Here is a 22,525-nt window from a genome sequence, read left to right as displayed (position 1 = left end):
AGTCAGATTTTGACAAACTCAAGTTCGACTCACAAATTATTATAGATTTTTGTGTTTAGGCCTTTCAAGCTTCAAACACAAAAAGATTCCAATTCCACTCACACAAACTCAAGTTCGACTCACAAATTATTATAGATTTTTGTGTTTAGGCCTTTCAAGCTTCAAACACAAAAGATTCCAATTCCACTCACATTATATGAGCTTCAGGTTCAAATGGAACTTGGTCCAAACTCATAATTAAATGTATAATTATACACAAAATATATTTTGTAATTATAAATCACTAGATATAAATTGTTAACATTTTAGGTCATAATATGTATAACCATAAATTATAGATATTATTATACATATAAAATATGTATAATCATACTTATAAAAGGCTCAAACCTTAATGGTGCCTAAATTACTAGAAACTGAAGGAATGCAGAGTTCATGACCTACCAAAAGCAAGCCCAGCATCCATCAACAAATAACCAAGATTAGTAGTAAATTTACATTCGCGGCATCAACCAAGAAAAAAGGTTTTACTTATTAAGCTTGAAAACATTGGTGAGCGTACAAATTAACCGCCTCCTACAAAACCACGAGGCAAAATCTTAGATGCCAATCATTCATTGCTCTTTGAGAATATTGACTTGGGGAAAAATTACAGCTCAAGCACATTTGACGAAAGCCAGATCTACATCAAAACTAACATATATCTCATATAAATGGAAAAACAATCAACCAAATCCACTGCTATCCTGGGAACTATCATCTCTAACTGCTTTCAAGAATAGCAAGAAATTTGAAGTCAGATGTTTCGGATAAACAGAGATAAGAATGAACCAAAACCCTGACACCATCACAATCTAAGATGCCAGCCTTGTGTACACATTGGATGATCCCAAACTTTGAAGGAAGCAAGCCTCGTTCTAACTAATGCCCGTAGTAGTAGTTTATCTAAAGTTCTGCCTTGTTTTTAACATACGTTTCAGTGTTGCTAGCCAGAAGTTGCATTCGTCCCAATCACTTGTCGTAAGCTGTACCTGTCGAGGCACAAAAATACATAGCACATTGAAAATCCATATCAACCTAGAGCTTTAACGGAGAAATCAATCACAAATTTCTTCTGACAGGTACCTGAATTTGAAGGGCAGTACTGAAATCACCATTGTCCAGTGCCTGACACAGCTGAATAAGCTTCTCAGCGGCATTTTTTGATATATCACCACTATTTAGTTTCATAAATAAGGCACCCAACTTCCTCGAATTATCCTCAATTTCCCTCCTCTTGCCTGCAGTAGCCCGTGACCCTCCTAAAGCTTCTGATGTCTCGTTAAACAGTCTAGTCAAAGTTGCGATCACAGGCTTCTGTTGAGCTGCAACAGCGAACATAAAACAGCTCAAGTATTACAGTGGAAGGGATTCACCATATCTCAACAAGAAAGATAGAAAACAACTAAAGAAAAGAGTTGGAGGAAAAAATAAATATTAAACATAAGCTTCTATGCAACCACCAAAAAGTCACTACACGGAAAAACAGAACTTTTTGGTTGGACATGAGGACAGGAGTAAAGGATTAAACTTAACATAGTTTTCTTTTCCAAGCACCAAATTAAAAGACAAAGGATACTTTCACAGGCCTCTCTTAATGTTCCTAATAATGGTAGCTGGAATAACTGAATTCATTAATTCCACAATTTCCAGTGAAGAATGACGTTATGTTACTGACTGAAATAAAATAATGGCCTATAGCATGGATCCTGGGAGTTAGGTAATTCAGAAAATTCTCTACTCAATGGCAAAAATGATCTCCAAAATAGATGAATTACATAATGCAAAAAAAGTTGTAGAAAGTAGCCATATGGCTTAAAAATTAAGCATATATGTAATAACAAATAGTACATTTCGTCCATAATCTAACTGCGAACATATTCCCTTTGGCAGTAGCTCTTTACATCCTAGATACAGGAAAAATTACTCCCTACCTTCTCTACATATACATAATTCCTTCATTATTGTGCAGTATGAAGTTAAACAAAACATGAGAAACTTGCATAAATCAGGCACTGACTTTCATGTTTTACCCTATTCAGAAGATGGACCCAGGAAATCCGGCTACACACTTGCAGATATTCAAATTAGAGGAATTAAATTTCAACTTGATGTGCATGTTTATTAGATTTAGTCAATCAAGAGAGATTTGCCTCAAACTCAAACAGTCAACAGTCCAATTTCATCTGCCCTTGAAGCTTAGCTAACCTTCCAACAGGGAATTTGCAATTAAATCACTAAAAAAAGGTGGCACTCACAAGAGAACCAAAACAAAAAATTTCTTGGACAACTAGAGCCCGTTTCCGGTCACACTTGCAGTTTAAATTTGCACCAGAAATGATTTCATCAACAATTTGAGTCCACAAGGAATTTGGACAATGCACAGCATCACTTAAGCTGCATCTTTTCTCACTTTGCACTTAATCCAGACATAAATCAATCTCCTGTTCATCATAGTCCAAGGATTCACAACCATACATTGCAGACAAGTGAGAAAGCAAATCAAGGGTTTGGCAAGCCAGAATGCGAATGTTAGTGCTGATGATCATGTTTGCTACAGTAGAATGGATTACTTATTTTGTATCTCTGTTAACATATCTTTCAAGAAATTCAAGGGAAGGAAAACCCAGAAGCAGGTTTGTAACAATCGGAGGAAGGTCCTGATACAACCACATAAAAACACAAAGCTCAGGTAGTATTCTAGATTTCAAAAACAGAACAGGCTTCCAATTACGCCTCTTTAGGAGGATCTAAAAGGAAACTATTAATCTCAAATTTAGAACTCCATCAAGTCATCTTTGCCAGGGGTCATGCCAGTTTCCAGGTTACTGTCAAATCCAGTCTAACTAATTAAAGGTTCCCCACTCTCAATAGGAATAGGACCAAAAACAATGGCTTCCAAATGTCATTCCACTGAGATTATTCGAGAATCCATCGAATCATTTGCCAAATGCGGGCAAGTAATACCAACAAAACTTTGGCAGATCTGCAAGCAATGCAATTAACAAGGAAACTAATGGGCCAAGCAGACTCCATTCATGCAATAATAATACAATCTTCAAAAGGGAAAAATGCAAAGCAGAAAAAAGCATACCAGGTACGTTAGAAGTATCAGCTGTCTGGACTGTGGGTGGGGGTCCAGCAGGGGTTACTGGTGTTTGAACTGGAGCTGCCTGGTTAGGGCTAGGAGGCTGTATTTGATTCATTCCAGGTCTTTGAATTCCTGAATTACTAATTGGCACAAATCCTCTGGATGCTGGGCTAGGAGCCACAACCTGAGGCATCTTCTGTACTGGAGGTGGACGAACCATCTGGGGACCAACCTGATAATTAGGGTTAGCAGGCCCCTGAAACAAATATGCAAGGAAAGTTTTTAGCTTATAACCAAAATCAGTATATTCTGTTTATTATTGTCAAAAAACATACAGGATATAATTGGGAACCCAGCGTTGGCTGCTGATACTTCTCCACATTTCTCAACATAGGGGTGTCAGAAGGAACAAAAGGTCTCAAGGGTGGCTGAGTATTAACAGGTGGTGGAGCAAAGTTACCCTAAAAGGAACAAAAACAACAGGATATCAGAACTATAATCTACTATCAGATTTTAAAAGCCCAATAATCTCATAATATCAAGTGTGACTTTTTCAACTTCATATTAACATTTTGATGGTGATAGGGGAAATGATATCTACAACATTGTTTCAATTTTATGCACCCTAGTAACAGTGAAAGGAAGAATTTTCAGCAATTTCTGCAATGCAATCATCTAAAATAAGATAGATAGATGTCACAATCACAGAAGGATAGTGTTGCAATAACCATCCATATCCAACTAACTAATTTTGTACCAAGACTACCAGATTCAATAAGACTACAGCCTTGCCCATCAATACAGTCCAACTTTAGAAATAGAAGCAGGCAAGGATGTTGTATGATATTAGTTACAGCAGTAAAAATTCCTCATTCACTTTCAGGCTGTTAATGCGAGGGCTGCAATGGATGTCAGCTGCTTGTGAACAGCTAGCTTGGAGAAAGACACAGCTTCAATTAGGCAGAGTCAAGTTCACAAACTTCGATTAAGCATTGACTTCAATTAGTCATACTCATCTTGCAATTTAACCGAGCTTTAAATAACATATTTAAGACCAAAAGATAAAAAATTAAAATAAAATAAAAAGGTTGCGTTATGTTTTTTTCCTTCCCAAAACAATCCTTGATACCTCTAAAATCCAGTCACCATTCTAGAAAGTCAAAAACTATTCATGAAGAATAGCACTAAATATTACTCCATTCCCTCTGCATGTCACGTCTTCCACAAGGCAAAACCCAATTAGTCTTCATTCTCCCAGTCTGAAAGTAACATCATCTTCTTCTCCCTCCTTGCCTTTATCTTCCCCTTTATTGTTTTTTTTTTAGTTTCTCTGTGTACAAATTCAGCGGCAGACAGCAACCAACAGCTATCAGCCATCTCGCTTCTACTCTTCATCACTCAGTCTTGCCGATACTTTGGTACAACAGCACCCCACCTCAAGACTTGGTCAGATCAGCAATTTTAGTTTTCAACATTTTTACTCTCTTTCCAATGAATTTTTGTAATATAATGATTGCTTGATGTTAGTTTTGTGAAAAGTTGCAAAATTCTAATACCTTTTTTGGTACATATTTAACTGTATTAGGATTTTTAATCAAACTTCTTGCCAAAAAATCAAGACAAGCTCGAGCTCAAATTTGAGTTCGACACAGTAAACTTCAGTTTGAGCCAAATATAGGAGATACCCAACTCGACGAAGACAGCAGCCCAAGCTTACACCAACTTTCAAATCATACATGCAGGCCAATAACATAATCTCTCAACATCACAAAACATAGAAGTGAATTTAACTCAACTTTGTGCATATACCTGGGAAGGTTGCGCAACCTGAGATGGCATAAACATGTTGGGCTGCTGGATGCTGGGCTGGTGAGTGGTCTGATATGTGGGAGCTGGAGAGTAACCCCTTGAAAATGATGAAGCAAGTGGCTGTGGATAGTTGTTGTCAGCATATGGACTGCTAGGAACACTAGCCTGAAGCTGTGGTGGAGTTGGCTCCTAAGCAGGAAACGGACAGTGATCAGATATAGCCAGAATATCCAAAAAAACCACACAAGCAGTTCACTCTGAGAAACAATGGAAAGAGTACCGGATAAAAACTGCGAGATGCATCAACACCACCATAACTTGGTTGATCAAATCCATGAACGGGTCCAGGTTCAGGCTGTTGTACATCTTTATCTGTCAAGTCCAGAGGATCAATATCAAGTTTCTGGTAGCAAAAAAAGAAACAAAACCATTGTTTTTATTTCATTTGCAAATAACAAGAATTCTCTTTTCCTATAGCAATTAGACATTGATATAATCTAATTGAGAAATTGATGCCAGCCTTACTCGGAAAAACTAAATAATTGTTGTACAGGAAGTATTCAAAATCTGTGTTTGATCAAGATCGTAGTTCATTTTTTCCCAAACTTCATACTAGCTATAAGGGTTCCATTGTATGCGGTCTGAATTCAGTTCATAAAGAACATGTCATGTGTCACTTGTTCATAACAATCACTTCGAGCACTCTAGAAAACAGTAGTCAGTTGAGTGAGACCTGTCCATGACATGAACCTAGCTTAGGGAGGCAAAAGACTTCAATTGCAGGATAACAGAAAATAATAAATTCAAACTTAAATCTAGAGGCCTACCAAACTAGTTCTTTCATTTAGCTATTACCATATTTTACTGTCAGATGATTTATCCCCAAGCCAATCGACAGATGAAGGGAAAAAGTATTGAGTCAATAACATGTTTCAAAGTCAGATTTCTCTTCAAGAAACGTTATTAGTTACATTATTGATCTATCAAGTCCAGAACAACGTTGAACAGCCTCCAGAGAATGAGAGAGATGGAGAGGCTTGGCAAATCCATCTCCCGGTAAAACGCTAACAACCTAATTATGTATACAACATGTTCGAAGAACAACTCATACACTAGAAGAAATGTTTGCCAAGAGCTCAAACTTAATAAGCCCTTGGATGAAAAAGGGTTGTCGCCTTACGAACTCTAAAGCATTTAAAAATCAGTCAACGCATCGGAGCAGAATTTGCTCAGCAAAGAATGTAGTCCTATTATTTAAGCACACATTGAGGGCAAGAAACAGAATCCCCCATAAAAAGTGTGATGACTAGAAGAAAAAATTTTGAACATCCAACTCAATGTCAGTATGTAACATGTAAAATACATCTAAACTATGACAAACCTGGTTCAATGGATAATGCAATACGATCTTGTAGCACTTTAAGCTCTGGAGACAATTCCTCAGTGCCAAGGAGCTTTAAGTACTCCATTGCTGTACTTAAAAGGCCTTGACTAGCCAATATTTCAGCATACTTTTCAATAAGCTTGTAGATAGAAGCACTAAATTGCTTCTGCCCAGTTGCCAAAGCCAGGACAACCGTCTTTTCCATCAAATCCTTTTAATAAAAATCCAAAGGCAGAAATTAGTCTTCTTGCTCAAAAAAAAAAAAAAAAAAAAAAAGCAAAAAGCGAAAAACTTAATGAGCATCAAAAGAGAGCAAAGAACCTGAAGAAGCTCAACATAGGATTTTCCATCATGCTCGTTAGCCAGAATTCTCGACCAAATTTCAACTGTTTTGTCAATATTTCCAGCACATATAAAACACAGTGTTGCGGGAAGCGTATAACCAGCAGCCATAAGTCTGGAAGCTAGTGTATCACATAGAAACGTCCACTCGTCTGGCTGTGCAAACTGCAATCCACCAAAAATACAGTAAATCCACAGTAAAAGGAAGGAGAAGTGCACCACAGGCCCTATAAAACCTCACAAATTCTACATTTCCCCCCTTTGATCAAGTGAGACAAAGTTAAAAAATCAATAGCCCAAATTTTCAGGTTTTCTGATTGGAGCCTTCCAAGTAAATGAAGTGCTACATAACAGAACTGTAAATTTTAGTTGATTTTTTTTTTTGGGTGGGTTGGGTTTTTTTTTTTTGGGGGGGGGGGGTGGGTGGGTGGGTGTTGTTTGGGGTGTTTGAAAGTACTCCAAGGATCTCCAGAAAGGGATGGCAATAGACATGCAGCAGCAAACCGGAGGGATTCAAGCTCATTCACAATTAATAGGTATTAAATGATAAATCATCACTCGTTAAAAATGACTAACACTAGAACAACAATTTGGCCGTGAAAGTGCAAAGCAACATGTCAAACTTATGTAAATTGTACACATAATTGAACATGATATTAATTGTCAGTAGGACAACAGCAGCAAAAATAGGCAAAAATTCTCCAAACTAGAAACTTACACTGCAGAGAAGAGCAATTGTTTCTTTCCAGGATTTCAAAGGCCTCGTACTCACAAGGCTCGTGAGGTCCTTAGTGACCATCGCGGCAACAACCTGTGACATATCAGCAAACCATATAATGTAAAATCTGTGCAATAATACAATGAAGACAATTGCCACTGATGAAACTAATAACAATCAAACTTTGCCAACCCAAATAAAATCTACTATGATTACCTTCAGGTAAGGAGAATGGCTTGTTTTAAGATATTTATTGCGAGTACTCTCCCACAATGCAGAACCACCTGCATGAGCAATAACCAATGCATCTGCCATTTTACTTGCAGATATGCATTGTGCAACTGCCCCTTTGTAATCGCCAACAACCAAAGCACGTTGAACAGCATCATCAAATGATGAGTCATCAATATCCTCCTGTTCCGTTTCTTGTTGAGATCCTTCCTCAACAGGCACAGAATCACCACCTATAAATTTGCTCTCGGAAGTAGAAACTGGTGTATCAGCTCTGGGACTTGGAAGATTGTTAAAGAAATCCTCCCCATTATCATTGGCATACATGACAGTTTCCTTAGTTGTAGTAAATCCATCCTTATCTTTTCCACTCTCATTGAGATCGAGAGCATTCACCTGCTCAGAAATATGATTCTCAACTGCGTCTGTTTCCTCAGAAGGGGGACTGAAACCAAGGTGGGACAGCAAATTTGATCGTGCTGTCCCATCATCTTCAAACATAACCTTTAAGAAACCCCATATTTCTTTCTCATCCTCAGATCTGGCCAAAGAAGCAAAGCAAAATTAAAGTCAGTAACTCAGATTACAGCTACAATCATAATAGTAGTATTTTCCTTCAACAAGCCTTTAAAAAAAAAAAAAAAAACCTACTCTGATTCTTGAAATTTCTTTTCACACAAAAGCCTCAAAGAAGACCTCTCCCCATTTTGTATGGCAGCTTGAAATTCAGAAGAACGGGTTGCCAAACTATGCTCCGTGACCAAGCTGTGCACATAAACCTGCAATTCACACGCAAGCATCATATTTTACATTTTTTCAAGGTGAGTGAATTAGCTAAATTGATCTGCATAGAGGCACTGAGCATGCCTCTGACGATCCAGCTGGAGCCTCGGTAGAGTTAAATGAAACAAGCTTGCCACCAAATCCAAATGAAACTCCGGCTTTACGCTTGTACCATTTTGGTGCCTTTAAAGGTGCTGAAGAAGATAAATCAAATACAAGATAATCAGCCCAAAAGTACAGTCAAATAAATAGGATAATGGAGCAAAACAGCACTTCAGTCAGAGCTAGGGATGGACACAAAATGGGAATAGATGGCCACATGAAATAACGCACAAGCAAAATTTGCGTGCCACTAGACACATGATGTGTAGTATTGAAAGGCGGTTGGGACTGAAATTTAACCATGGTCCTTTCCCATGCTTGTTATTACACACTGGTTTTCAGAAGTACTTGTCACAATCCTAATAGTATTTCAAGCTACCAACACCTATGCAACCAGTTCCAAATACCAGAAGTGAAATCATACAGAATGTACCCCACCATTCTCGGAAGCAAAAAATCACAAGTGAAACATCTCAACAAGTCAAAAATTCAGAGACACATCAAACCCTTCAAAATTACTTTCTGTAGCTGTTAAAGATGATTTACTCAAATTACAATCAGAATGCTTCAGCAAAGTCAATAAAAAACAATGGATCACAATGGAAAGGAAAATTCCAACTTATTTTCTTATAATAGCATAATATATTGGTCCAAGAGGACAATGAATTCCTGCTACCACATATCTTGTCCACAAGCAAGAAAGATAGTATTCAATATTTATATCAAAGGCAAAAATAGGTGAAATCATATTATCCAGTGGAAATCATACCTGTGCTCAAATCACCTTCCCCAGTCCCATATCGGCCACAGCCCTGCAAAATGAGGCATAAAACCTTAGAAGCAATCCATTATATAAGGTATGATATGATGGTCTATCAGGCAGATCTCGATACTACTATTGAAAACCAGATGTCTCTTGTTTGGAAAAGCAAAATTCCTATTTTACTGCTTCACATTCCTATTGCAATTGTACCCAACATCCTAGCCAAAGCCATAATATGACTATCAAAAAAAAGAAGGCATCAGTTGAAACTAACCATGCTGATACAAGCTTACATGCTTTTTCAAGATATGCATGCATTTACATACATCCATATGCATAAAAGGGCACCATACTTTACGTGTGCATGTTGTGTCCAACATATCATAAAGGGAAAAAGAAAAGATCGATACCTGATCACACCTTTACTTAAAGGTGCATTGAGCCACCCAAAAGAGTATTTCTTCACTCTAAATGCAAATAGGACACTAAAATGTCATGGAAAACATGAACACCACTAAGTAAATAGTGTCCTTTTAGTAATCAGGATATGTCCACCCTAATTGATTATCATAAAATTTATAAACAAGAGCGGTATAAGGATCCTTTGAATCTACAATTTCCACACAATCACCTCCATCACAGATAAGGACCACAATCATTTTGTAACATATACTTGTGTAAGATACCTTAATTTACCACAATCAAGGAAACATGGAGCTTGAATGTATGATGCAAGTTATTTCAACAAGTACCAACAAAGAAATACTTCATTGGAAAACCACTAAAAAGAGTACATAACAAGAATCACGATTTACTATCACAATGTAACTACATAATCGCATAACAACTCAAAAACCTCTAGCATTTAGGTACAGCCTCCTTCAAAGTTATGTCTCAACGGGTGATCCAAGTTATGTCTCAAAGGATAAGGAGAAAAACAGAAACAAATGGACATTTTATCCTCCACAGATCCAAATACAATTGGATAAGACAATGCCATAGAAAACCGGCAGCAAACATAACAATCATTAAGAAAATCAAAGATACTAACCTCTACGTTATAAATCCCAATCTTTCCATCAAAAGAAGATGCTGATATAACCCCTGGTATCCTAGGATACCAGTGTACGTCAAAATTCCAATTTGTTCCAGCTGGCAACTCAGAAATGATCTGCATAACATTGAAGGACACTTAAATTATACAGTACGTATTGCAGATGCCTTAACCAACACGGAGACACACCCAGAGGAAGACATGGAGGGCGTAAAAAAAAAGGCATCAACTTGCTTGTTTACCTCTCCAGATCCAACGTCCCAGCAGATAGTGCGGTTATCTTTGGCACAGGTAAGCACATAAGAACTATCAATGGGACACCAAGACATTGCAATCACACCTGAATGTAAGAGACAAAACATGGAGAACTGAATCTCAAAGACTTCATTAAGCCTAAATTCTCATCAGACAAACATGTAAAGAAAAACAAAACTGAAATACAAGCACCAGCAATTCGCAGACAAAATTTTGATCTGCAGTTCTGTTTATCTCCCACAAGCAATATAGAAGTACCACTAACCAAGGTGCTACTTTCATACATCCTACTCCCTCCGCCATCTCCTAGCTTTAAAGTGAATGCCAGGTACAGACATCCAACATCCATTTTTGCGAATTAGAATTCATTTACTATTCTTTTCAGTCTACAGTATCAGGTCCAAATTATTCGCTTAGATTTCAAAGACAAATATCTACTAAGACGCCCAATCTTATTATGACAAATCTGTTTAACTACTAGGGAATGGCCATATAGACCAGAAACGAACACCAGAACCTGCTATTTGTAGACTTGTGTAGGCTTTCTGCTAACAAGACTCACCAGAAAGCAAATATGAGGCAGCTCTATTAAAAGTTCCAATACATCAGTTAGTTAACTAAATCCATTCCATCTCGCTAAAAGCACCCAAATCGCGTTGACACTTGCATTAATATGTACTAACATGAGCTTTTCTGAATTCTCTAATGCCCCAGACAAGGCAAAGGCATCTTTCAGACCTACCTCTACACCAAAATGACGGGAGATGAACTGGCTGTGCTCAATACATCCAACACAAGGTAATCCAGTGACTCCCAACAACACAAATTGAAAAATGACCTGGGACTAACCCACAGTCAGCAAAGGCCCTATGCCTCTAGGCCAAACCATGATGAGCTGTACTCTGTGCTAGGCTTTTCATTGTGTTATGCCTTTTGCAAATTCCATTTTCGTATTGGATCAATTGCCAAAGTGACCAACCAAGAACAGCTTCAATAAACCAGGACATTTAATGTTCATTCTGCTCCACTGAACAAATTGCATCTAGTGGCGAATCCAGAATTAGACATTCAATAGATTCACATTGGTTTATCTTTCCTTTTCCTCCCTTCCCCCCTCTCTCTCTGCCCCCCCCCCTCTCTCTCTCTCACACACGCACATTTGGAAGATGCAATTACATCTAGTAATTAAGGCACACCCATTGCTAATAAAAGAGAGAATTGTAGAAGAAATTTTTTATGTATATTCATGAATAAAAAAAAAATTAATTGATTTCACATGTGGATAACTAAAATATGTAGAAAATTTGACAAATAAATAAGTGTGAACTATATCAGGGACTTGCCAACTTGTGGATTGAACCCAAGATAGTTATTTGGTACATGATTAAGTTCAAGATTCCTCAACTACAAAAATAAAAAAGCAGAGAAAGACATCTTATAATAAATCCCCTTTAAGGGCACTAATTTATGGACTTGTTGTGGAGAGAGATGCATATATTTGATAGTTTGGGGTTTTGCCTTGGGAGTTGATCAATTGTAGTAGTAATACACGTGGGTATTGGTAAAGGAATTTAATTGGCAGGGCAAAAATAATATTATAAAGTGACAGAAAAACAGCTATCCCTCTCAATATACAGTAGAGATAAACAATTAGGTCCAGCAACTTGATTTATAGAACCAAAAAAGGAACAGAAGATAACCAAATTTTGATTTAACCAAATTTTGATTCAAGTAAAAATTCGATCAGGTGAATGAGTAAAACACATAGTTTTGCAACAAAATCATAAATAACAAGTTTTGCAAATAGCTTCAATAGATGTTCTATATAACTGGAAGAACCCGCAAATACCAAACAAACCATATCCAGACATGAAACCTGAATCAAGACCTCAGTGACAAACTAATTGAACAAGTATAGCAGATTAGAGACTGGCCATCCGCCACTTGTTCTGATTTACTCTAAGTTATCCTGTGCATGCAAGACAGGAAAACTCTTACCATTGAGACAGATCCATCCATGCACTGATAATGATGCATGAAAATCAATGGTTTATGAAGAACCTCTACAATTCCGGCTAAACTGAATTAGATTGTGATTATGTTGGAGTTAAAAACATGATGATTATTGTAAGGGCTCAAGAGAGGATAAAATCAATATTAAAGACCATTTTCCTACAGAATTAGATACACAGCTGAAAAGAACACAAGGAAGTCCAGCTATAAACCACTATCATAAAGCAACTAAACGGAAACAAGTCGATTAAAGATAAACTGAAATACCTTTTGTGTGCCCCACCAATTCTTTGTTGGGAGACATTACATTCCGCAGATCCCAGAGCTGAACCAACATATCAATGAGTTCGACTTAAAGTATTGTATTTAATGACTTAAAGAAAAAGCCACCGTGCATATGTATTACCCTCAGAGATGGTGAACTATCTTCATCCGAAGCAACAATTAGTTGAGTTGCAGCATCAGGATTCCACTGCAAAACAGAGCATCGTCTCCTAGCTGAATCAGCGAAACTGCAAGTTGCCAACTATATGTGAGCTCATCAATGATAAAGGCCAATAGAGATGGTTACACCATATCAGCAGACAACACCAATGATACAAATGCTTTTCTCATCAAAGGCATAGAGCTTTACCTTAGCACTGGCTTTTGCCTCCGCAGATCCCAAACCACTGAAATTACAGAAAATTTCAAAGTCCAAGTTACAACTAACGGGTAAGCAGCAAACATTTCACTAAAAGTAGCCATTTCTCACCAGTTGTGCCATTGTATGAAGTTGAGGCCAATATGTGTGAAGTTATGCAGTTCCATGATAAAAACGATATTTCACCTTGAGTGGCAGACGAGCTACCCTGCAAAAGGTTCTAGAAAACTAAGTGAAATACCTTAAGAAAACTTACACATCGAAGCAAGCAAGAGAATCCAAGAAAACTTAGTGATCAAAGCAAAACAACAGAAATTTTCAGCCAAGTGCAGAAAATACTGACTCAATTGCAGTACTTTTAATGCTAGAGGTAAGTATGGTACCTTCTCACTAGGAAATAAACATAATTTAGCACACCCTTAAATTTAACACAAACCATGAAATCCATCATCCAGTTGTCTTAGTTGTAAATAAGGATTTTGAATAATTAAACCCACATCCCAAACTATCACTTCTTTGAACATACATAAACCATGGAAATCCACAAGTCAATCGCCTTAATTATTATGAGGTTGTTCATTATAACTAACCACACATCAATTTGATAATAACATATAAGAAAGCTGATACACTGATCACTGGATTAAGAAGACACAGGTAGTTAATGGTTCTGTCACACTTAATCCAGGAACATGTATTTCATTTAGTAAAATACATCTCCAAAAAATTCCAAAGCCAATTAGTGGCCCAACAATCTCTACCAAAGTAACTGCCTAACATTTAAAACAAATGGTGAAAATCATCTATCTAGAATGCATAAACTCCCGCTACTTGGTCCAAACAGTATGACCTCATTAAAATACAGGCAAGCATTAGATTTCACACTTTCCCACTGTCAGCAAATAAAATTGCATAAAAAAAAAGGAAAATGTAGTCTAAAAGCTGCATGATGATATTTTTACAATTAAATCAAATCTCCATAGAAACTGCAATTCCATGCGAGGAACTGATGTACCCAGAACAAATTTTGCAGAAGGATTGGCAGCATTGTGACAGTAACCAATTAGTAATAGTACTTCAACAACTTCTACTACTCAGGTTATTCTCTTAGAGTTAATTGTTCTTGAATATTTGTTCAGACATTTCAGGAAGAGGCAGAAAATATTCTGGCAACAGTTTCAATTATCTTTTTGACAAAATTATGATCCATCAAAAGTTGAGATACAAGCAAAAGTAGAAGAGCCATTCTACAAAGAGCAAATATAGTAAAAGGCTATACCCTGAGAGGAGGAAAATGAGTGGGTTCGGTTGGGTTAATAACATCCCATATACAAACATCACCTTCATCAGCTCCAGAAGCAATCAGATTTGGAGTATGAGTACTGAATTCCAGTCCTCGAACCTGAAAATTAGAAGGTTCAAAGGGCTCGCATCATGCATTCTCTGATTGTAAAGAAAAAATTAACAGCCCTACCTCTCCTCACAGAACAAAGAAAACAATGAAAAAGGAGCACTAAAAAAGCAGATTAGCTCACTTACAGGCCCTCTATGCCTTGAAAGATGGCAAAGAAAAGCACCAATTGCCTCGGAGCTTCTATTACCTGATTGAGCACTGAAAAGATCCATAGACTGAGTGAGGATTGGCTATATCGCTTTATACCAATAAAAAAAAAAAAGCACAAGAAGAGAGAAGCGGATGAACAGAGTTAAAATTCAGATAGATCAGATACTGCAATATCTTCAGAACCAATGTTTTTCATTTTTTACATCTTCGCAACCAATGTTTTTCTACTTTTACGTCTTCACAAGCAATGTTGATATTGTTAACCCCAAAGTTTCGAGATAACAGTCAAATCACAGTCTATGAAGCAAGGATTTAACTGCCCTCATATTCATTTGTTTCAATTACCAATCTAATCTGCCAAGATGCCCTTGCATAAAATTTGCTTTAAGTGAAAACTTCTTCCCCTTTTTCAATAAAAGGTCAAAATGCAATTTTCCATTCCCAAATCTCAATTACCTGGATTGATTAAGCATTAGGAAAACTTATGCCATCAACTGAATATCAACCAACCGTAGCTTACCTAACAGCCAAATTAATTTCCCAATAATTAGAGTAAACTGAGCCAAATAGATTCATCCACTTCAAAATTGATCCTTCAAACCCCGGTTGGTATCCTGGTTTCCCAAAAAAACTACGTACTGTAAAAAGACAAGCATTCACCCCAAACCACAACCATTTTCTAATTCCAGATTTCTAGAACTGCACATTATGAATCAAAAGCACGTCAAGAAACAGATTCAATTATAAAAATCAACGTTTAATGACAGTTATTAAATTCACTGGAATTTTTTTCCATCCAGGAGGTGCTTATGTGGCAATCCAATCAAAGATCACTTGCATCACTATAAATCCGTAGCCTTCCGATCCTCAAATTCAAGAATGCACTAATTGCACAACAAACAACCATCAAAGAAAGCATATTTCAAGCAACACACGGATGAAAAATCAAGCTTTTTCGTCAATTCATCAAATTATAAAAGAAATGGGATTCAGATCGAATTACGAGATCAGACGCTTTGGATTCCACAGTCCAATGTTCCCATCGACAAGTCCACCCGCGATAAGTCCGAGCGAAAATTCCTCAGAATCCGACGGCCCTTTCCCCCAAGACAACCGATTGAACCGCTCCGTGCTCGGAGCGGAGCCAGTTAAGACTAATTGCCGATCATCCGACGCAAAATCCAGCTCGAAGATATCAAGATTCGCCAACGAGCTGAATTGCAGATCCACCGCCCCCGCCATCGTCCCGGCTGCCAAATACGGCCCCTCCGGAGCGAACGCCGCGCAGGCCGATCTGTTCACCACTTTTATAGACGCCATCACCCCCAATTACAAATCTAAATCTCTATGTCCCTATCAAATCCAACGATCTAGGGTTAGGGTTCCGAAACCCACTGTGTGACTGTGTGAGAGAGAAAACCGAGAAGAAGAACAGATCGAGAGGGGAAGAAGAAAGAGATGCAGCGAGTGAGAGTAGTGCCTGATTTTTCGCTCTATTGTTCTTTCTTTTTTATCTTTCTATTACTCGAATTTTTCTCTAGAACTGGAAGATTGAGAATTTGGGAACTAATTTGAGTGATTAGTCATGTTATCCAACGAGGGTTTGCCACGTAGACACTTGTATATCAATTTAGCTGGAGGACGGAAATGCCCCTCTGCGACCTCTAATTACCTGAGTATGGGCGCCGTGCCAAGGCTGAGCCACCAGAGAAGTGGTGTTAAGCCCAAAAGGAAAAAATGAGAGAGAATTTTTGAACGGTGTGAGTTATGCGCATAGTCATATTGTATTTTGAACTAATTATGCTGCCTGCTCCGCTCCGTTTAGATTAACATTTTTTTTTTATGTTTTTGAAAAATTTTATTATAATGATATATATGAAAAATTTTTATTATCAAAATTTTTTAAAATATTTGATATATTATATGGATAAAATATTTTTTTTAATTATTATAGTATTATATTTGAAAATTTTATTTTTTGAAAAAATGGCCAATCCAAACAGATTCTTGGAATTAACTTATCAAATTACAAGCAAATCTTGTAAATTGCAAAAATTTTATCAGAACCCCAGAATATTCACCTCAATTTTCTTGACTCCTCCTCGCATGGCATTATTGCGCATGAAGGGCTCTCTGCAATTACTGATGGCAATTGCGTCATGCAGTGTACGGAATTAATGCAACATAGAAAGACATTAATGTTCGCTTGTGCAAGTTATAGTTTCAGGTTCGTATTTGTGGTTTTGAAGTTGACATTTATCATGTTAGTACATAAATTATACGATTAGTCTTCTACCTTTATCGCGTATACAGTGCTATGCTTAGATGAATGCTACGCTTCAAACATAAATTTCACTTATGTAGCATTCATGTATCCATAATACTATACACATTATTAGTATATACAGGATTTATTCTAAATTATATAATACAACTGTCATAATGCCATTAGTTATTGACTTTTTGTAATGGATCAATTGTAGCTATAGCCCCTATCATTTAGTAGCAGGAGTACAAGGCATGAATGACCTTTAATCATTCATTGCCATTTATATTTACCAAACTAGGGAGGGACAGCCCGCGCGACGTGCGGGAATTTGGTGCTTGTGATTCAAGATAATTAATAATTATTGTTTAATATTTTGTAGTATAGGAACTGAAATATGATGATTTTATCATGTAATTTTAATAAAAAAATCATAAGTTACATAGTGAGTCAATAAAAATAATGTGCAATAAGACATCTTTATCGTTATACTATATAAGAATCCGTTGTGATCAAAGGTTATGTTTGAATTTCAACTGCAAAGATAAGGGTAATTTGAAAATATAAGAATGTTTGAAGTGCAATTGAAAAGTATCCAAAGGTCTCTTCTAAAACTTATCCAAGATGATAAAACATTTTAAAGTATCAATTGGACCCTTCATCTCTCGAATCTATATATGTTCGTGAAAGATCCCTCAAGCAATGCTTCTGATTTCTCCCTCGACTTAAGCTCAACCTGAATTATCAAGTCAAGTTTATCCATCAATCACTTTGCGTCCAATCTAATCTAAAATAATTTTATTGTTTACTAACTATTTATATAATTTGGTGGGTATAATACGACTTAATCACATGTTTCTTACAGAGATAATAATGCCCCAAAATGATAGATAGATAAGAAACTTAAGTGATTTTTTTCAAAATTTTGTAGAAACTATTCAGATTTGGTGTTTTTTGCTAGGGGTATTTCTTTATAATTTCATACATAAGTTCAAATCTGCATAATTGTTAAAGATCTGAATTGAAACTATCTTGATTATAAAAAATTGGTGCAAATAATATTTTCTAAATTTGAAATTATAGAAAATGGTAAGTAAAATCAGAAGAAATTCCTCATATGAATTCGAATTGCAAACTATAGGTAGAAACTGTTTAATGATATTTTTCAATGTTTACTTGTATAAGTATCCAATATAACATCTCTACTTAATTGACTCGTTTGAACTATGGATAATAGTTGCTTCAATTAAATCAAGAAATATTATTTATCATTGTACAACATACAATTATGAGTAAATGAATTAATACAATGCAATCAAAATGGTGCTGTAGCTAAAGCATTTAAACTCATCAAGTTTCACTACAAATTCTTTTATAGAGTATAAAAAAATAAATTTTTTGTATTTGACACTATATAAACAATATAATACAAGAACGAGATCATAACATGGAAAGCAAATAGAGTACAAATGACATCTTAGTACTATGTAGCATGATTAATTTTCTGTTTTAGTTTCAATGAAGTACAAAATTCTAAGTTAATAAATTTTACAATCATAACATTCCCAATTAAAATAAATACAAGCTGAATTCCAAATCATATTACATGAAAAAATAACTACTTGAACCATAACTGTTGGAATGTAGTCAACAGATCCCTGGAGTCAAGAATAATAAAAGAAAATTCATGAGAAATAAGGTTATTTGACTTAAATAAAGAGATAATACCTTGGCTAAGGAGGAGAAGATGATAAAATTACTTTTCTGATTATTTTAGAAAGTGACAACATTATCTCAAATTGTATTTTGACCAGAGACAAAAACTTGGGAATCTACTAAGAAAAACAATATAATTAGTCAGTTTTTGGAATTAGAAGTATCAAAAGGCAAACTATATGGAGTTTTTGAATAAACCAATCATCAGAAGAAAAAACTACAATCGAAGAAAACAAACCCAAAAAAAATTACAATCGAAGAAGATAAATCCAAAGAACTCATCTCAATTTAAAAGAAAAGTTATGCATTCCACAAAATATTTAATAGCCATAATAAAATCAAAGAGGTGAAACAGAAAAAGAAGAAAGGGTATCGGCTAAACATGGGGACATAAATATGATAATGATTGTTCAGATAATAACTAAGTTAATTAATTTTAATTAAAATCAAATTATGTAAACATCCAATTAATTCCTTAACAGATGAGAAAGGTTTCAGGAAATTGGAAAGTTTGGATGTTAGTATAATAAATGATTAAAAGGACTTTTATGTAATTCTATCAAAATACAAGTTTTATTCGGTTGTACTTGTTACTCAACTTACACCAAACATTATAACATACCAAACATATCCCTAACCTTAAATGTCTAAAAGGTTATATAAGTAATTATAGTGAAATTAAAGCTATAATGACTTGTACTCAATGTTCCAATTATTCTTCAAACACTCTCACATTCCCAAAATAGCCTCACCCCTGCGGTTGAAATCTAGTTTTAAACTCGTTCTTATATAGTATAAGGATTTTAGTCACAAGTTATTCTAACTCCAAAATTCTAAGAATCTTGCATGTAATACTTTGAAGAAAAAGGAAGAAGAAAATAATGCTTCTTTGGAGATTAAAGAAAAATAGTTGTATTCAAGAGGTCAAAAGTAAAATTTAACTATAAATTCATGAGAAAAAAGGACAATCATAAATTGAAGTACCAACACAAAATTGGTGAAACAACATGTGTCTTTTTTTCTGATTTGGAGAGGTACCAAATTAGATAAATGCATCTTAAGCAAAAATGTCTCATGCACCTGGATAGAGCATTCGCGTGTGGAACTTGAGACACAATCCATTAATTACATTATAAGGCAATATACAAGTTAACATATATAATTACATTATAAGGCAAAATCAAATGATCCAAACAGGAACTTAAATGCTTGTCAACAAGAGAAACGTGCCATGTCTTCCAATTTATCAATAGCCCCATGTATTGCCATGATCTTATTCAAGAAAATGTTAACAAAAGAAGTATATGTTGCCTAATAAATATGCATGTATTTATCCATTAGCTTGAATATGTTAGCATAGTATAATACATTTCATGATATCATTAAGTAAATAGTCTAAGTGCATATTCGTGAAATGTGATCATCAAATTATATTGAGTCAAATTCATATACATTGTGCTCAATCTTTTCATAATAAACTCGATACACAGTTAGTTCTCTCTAATTATAGACAATTTAGAAATTCAATTTTAACTATTCCTCTTGTCAAGGGGCCAAATATTCATACTCCCAGGAAAAACTTGAAGGACTGTAATCCTAAATATTCCTCCTCCTAATGATTATGACAAATATTCATAAAAAGTCATGATTAGCCTCATTGACTGTTAACAAGTAATGAAAATTTTAACAAGATCAAAGTATTGCTATCAATTGACTGTATCACATTTTCATAATAAAGAAATAAAATGCATATATCTAGCTCTGACTTCTTGTTTTGGATTCAGGAAAGAAAGTATGTGATGGATTATATCTTCCGGCAACACCATGGCTGCCACAGTTTTTGTTTATCTCATTCTTCATGCCACTTTTTATGAGTCTTAATTTTGAAATTTGGATCCCCCAAAATGCTTCCCATAGAACGCATGTATATTTGTTCTGAAAAGTAAACTTTTAATATTGTTAAAGTCATAAAAAATCATAAGACAAAGAATATATGAACCACTTAAATGAAACACAATTGCTCCTCCTACAAGATGTTTTTTTAGTATTCAATCTCAATTTTCTAATGTTAAGAGTTAGAATAAAAGCCAGTTCTAGAGTTTGAAAATTCACATTAGTAGTTTACACTATCAAAGTATATGTGAATTACTTAAATAATTGAACTATCTCCAAGCACAATTCAAGCTATCCAAGTCACCTCTCCCACCTACAATGAGAATTTAATATACTTAGTTTTGCATCCTTGTGGCATGAGAATGTTGATCCTAGTTCTATGGTCCTAGTATATAGAGCTCATAAAGAAAGCTTTCTGGATGAACAAGAACAAGGCAAATGGTGTTTGGATGCAAGGCAAACAATTACATATCTATTTTTCTTCATCCGAACTATTCAAACAAACCAAAGATCTTTGGATAATTGAGCATCCTAGTTCAACTTCACCCTCAACATTGAACAGATATTACTCAAAATTACAAGTCGTTCAGATGGTCCAAACATTTAATGAGCCAACTTCCACTAACTCATTAGGAACTCAACCATAAGGAAAATAATACTTGGGCATCACATGATATGTTCTGCACATGACAGTTTAATTACTAGGTTGTCACATTTCTTAATTAGATAATTCTTTTCTAGGTTAAGATGGTATACATTATGTAAACAATAGTTCTATTAACTTTAATAGATATTGTTTCACAACATATGTGTAAAATAAATGGTTAAGATGACCCAAATTATGTAAACAATAGTTTTATTAACTTTGATAGATATCATTTCGCAATATATGTGTAAATTGTGTGCTAATTCAACTTGCAGCAACCATTTGAATTTGATTCATGTTGAGTTTTCAAATAAAATATTGGTATGCTTATGTATAGTTTTTCAAATTAAAGTTTGTTTATATGCAATTACTGAGTTTCCTTGAATGGAAAAAGTTCAAGCAATTAGTTTAGGAATTTCATATTGCCATTGCCAAGATTCTTGTGTTTTTTTCATCTTTTCTATTAATGAATCTTGAATTATGTAATCAAAGAGCTATAAACTATGAATTATATGATGTTGATGGCTTAAATTTTACTTTTAAATAATAAATGTATTTGTATGATTTTGATAGTATATAACAAATTAGTATTTTGGTAAAAAATGTAGGGTAACAAATGGAGGAAGTACTCTAACAGCACCTGATTTATCCAACTTTGTATAAAGTAGTTGCCCTGTAAGTATTAGATTTTCACAAAGAAAATTAAAATTTACTGAGCACTAAGTTGTACTATGCCTTTCATTTTTTCTTAATAAAACAGAAACTAATATTATTAACAGACTGACTGAAAATGATCCAGCATGATTTGCTTGATAAAAAAAGCTGCACTAATGTTAAAAAATGCATAGAATACGATGCAGATATATCTGATATGAGGAATCATTAAATTTAACAAAGTTACATCAAATCTAAACAATTGAATAAGTTCCTTCATAAATATCTATGCATGTTTGTTCTCTCAAATCTGCTATCCAACTAATCCAAGTTCAAAACTGATGCTGAGATATGATGAGAAGACCCAAGAAATTCCAAATTTAACATATAGAAATGAAAAAATTATTAGATCTAAGAAAACTAACAAAAACTAAATAAAACTCCCATTAGGATAGTTTAGGAGAGAAGAAAACTTTCACTAGTAAAATAGTAGGATTTTTTTTTTGAATTAAGATGATCAGATTCTTTTGAAGCAAAATATCTATTCATTTTTTGGGTC

The 22,525-nt window shown here is 35.2% G+C and overlaps 1 protein-coding gene across 2 annotated transcripts; it reads right to left on the bottom strand.

Annotated features, from left to right (window-relative positions):
* Window positions 1-565: 565 nt before the first annotated feature.
* LOC113727172 (protein transport protein SEC31 homolog B) lies at window positions 566-16,384 on the bottom strand. 2 transcript variants are annotated; one of them, XM_027251183.2, is made up of 22 exons: window positions 15,795-16,384; window positions 14,767-14,839; window positions 14,507-14,629; window positions 13,339-13,435; window positions 13,219-13,255; window positions 12,991-13,096; window positions 12,852-12,909; window positions 10,559-10,656; window positions 10,314-10,433; window positions 9,269-9,311; window positions 8,482-8,591; window positions 8,266-8,393; window positions 7,600-8,155; window positions 7,384-7,476; window positions 6,645-6,830; window positions 6,321-6,534; window positions 5,220-5,311; window positions 4,940-5,128; window positions 3,466-3,591; window positions 3,134-3,386; window positions 1,126-1,364; window positions 566-1,031 (listed from the first exon to the last, which is right to left on the bottom strand). In XM_027251183.2, the coding sequence occupies exons 1-22, from the start codon at window positions 16,109-16,111 to the stop codon at window positions 942-944; spliced, it is 3,348 nt and encodes a 1,115-aa protein (XP_027106984.2). In that variant the 5' UTR covers window positions 16,112-16,384; the 3' UTR covers window positions 566-941. The 2 variants fall into 2 exon arrangements, with proteins under 2 accessions (XP_027106984.2, XP_071931789.1); XM_072075688.1 differs by lacking the exon at window positions 3,466-3,591 and having other exon boundaries at window positions 600-1,031; window positions 15,795-16,319.
* Between the last annotated feature and the right edge of the window lie 6,141 nt (window positions 16,385-22,525).

Source organism: Coffea arabica, chromosome 2c, assembly GCF_036785885.1.
Source record: "Coffea arabica cultivar ET-39 chromosome 2c, Coffea Arabica ET-39 HiFi, whole genome shotgun sequence".
Classification (NCBI taxonomy): domain Eukaryota; kingdom Viridiplantae; phylum Streptophyta; class Magnoliopsida; order Gentianales; family Rubiaceae; genus Coffea; species Coffea arabica.
The sequence above is the reverse complement of the archived record's forward strand: the minus strand, read 5'-3'. Positions and strand labels throughout refer to the sequence as shown.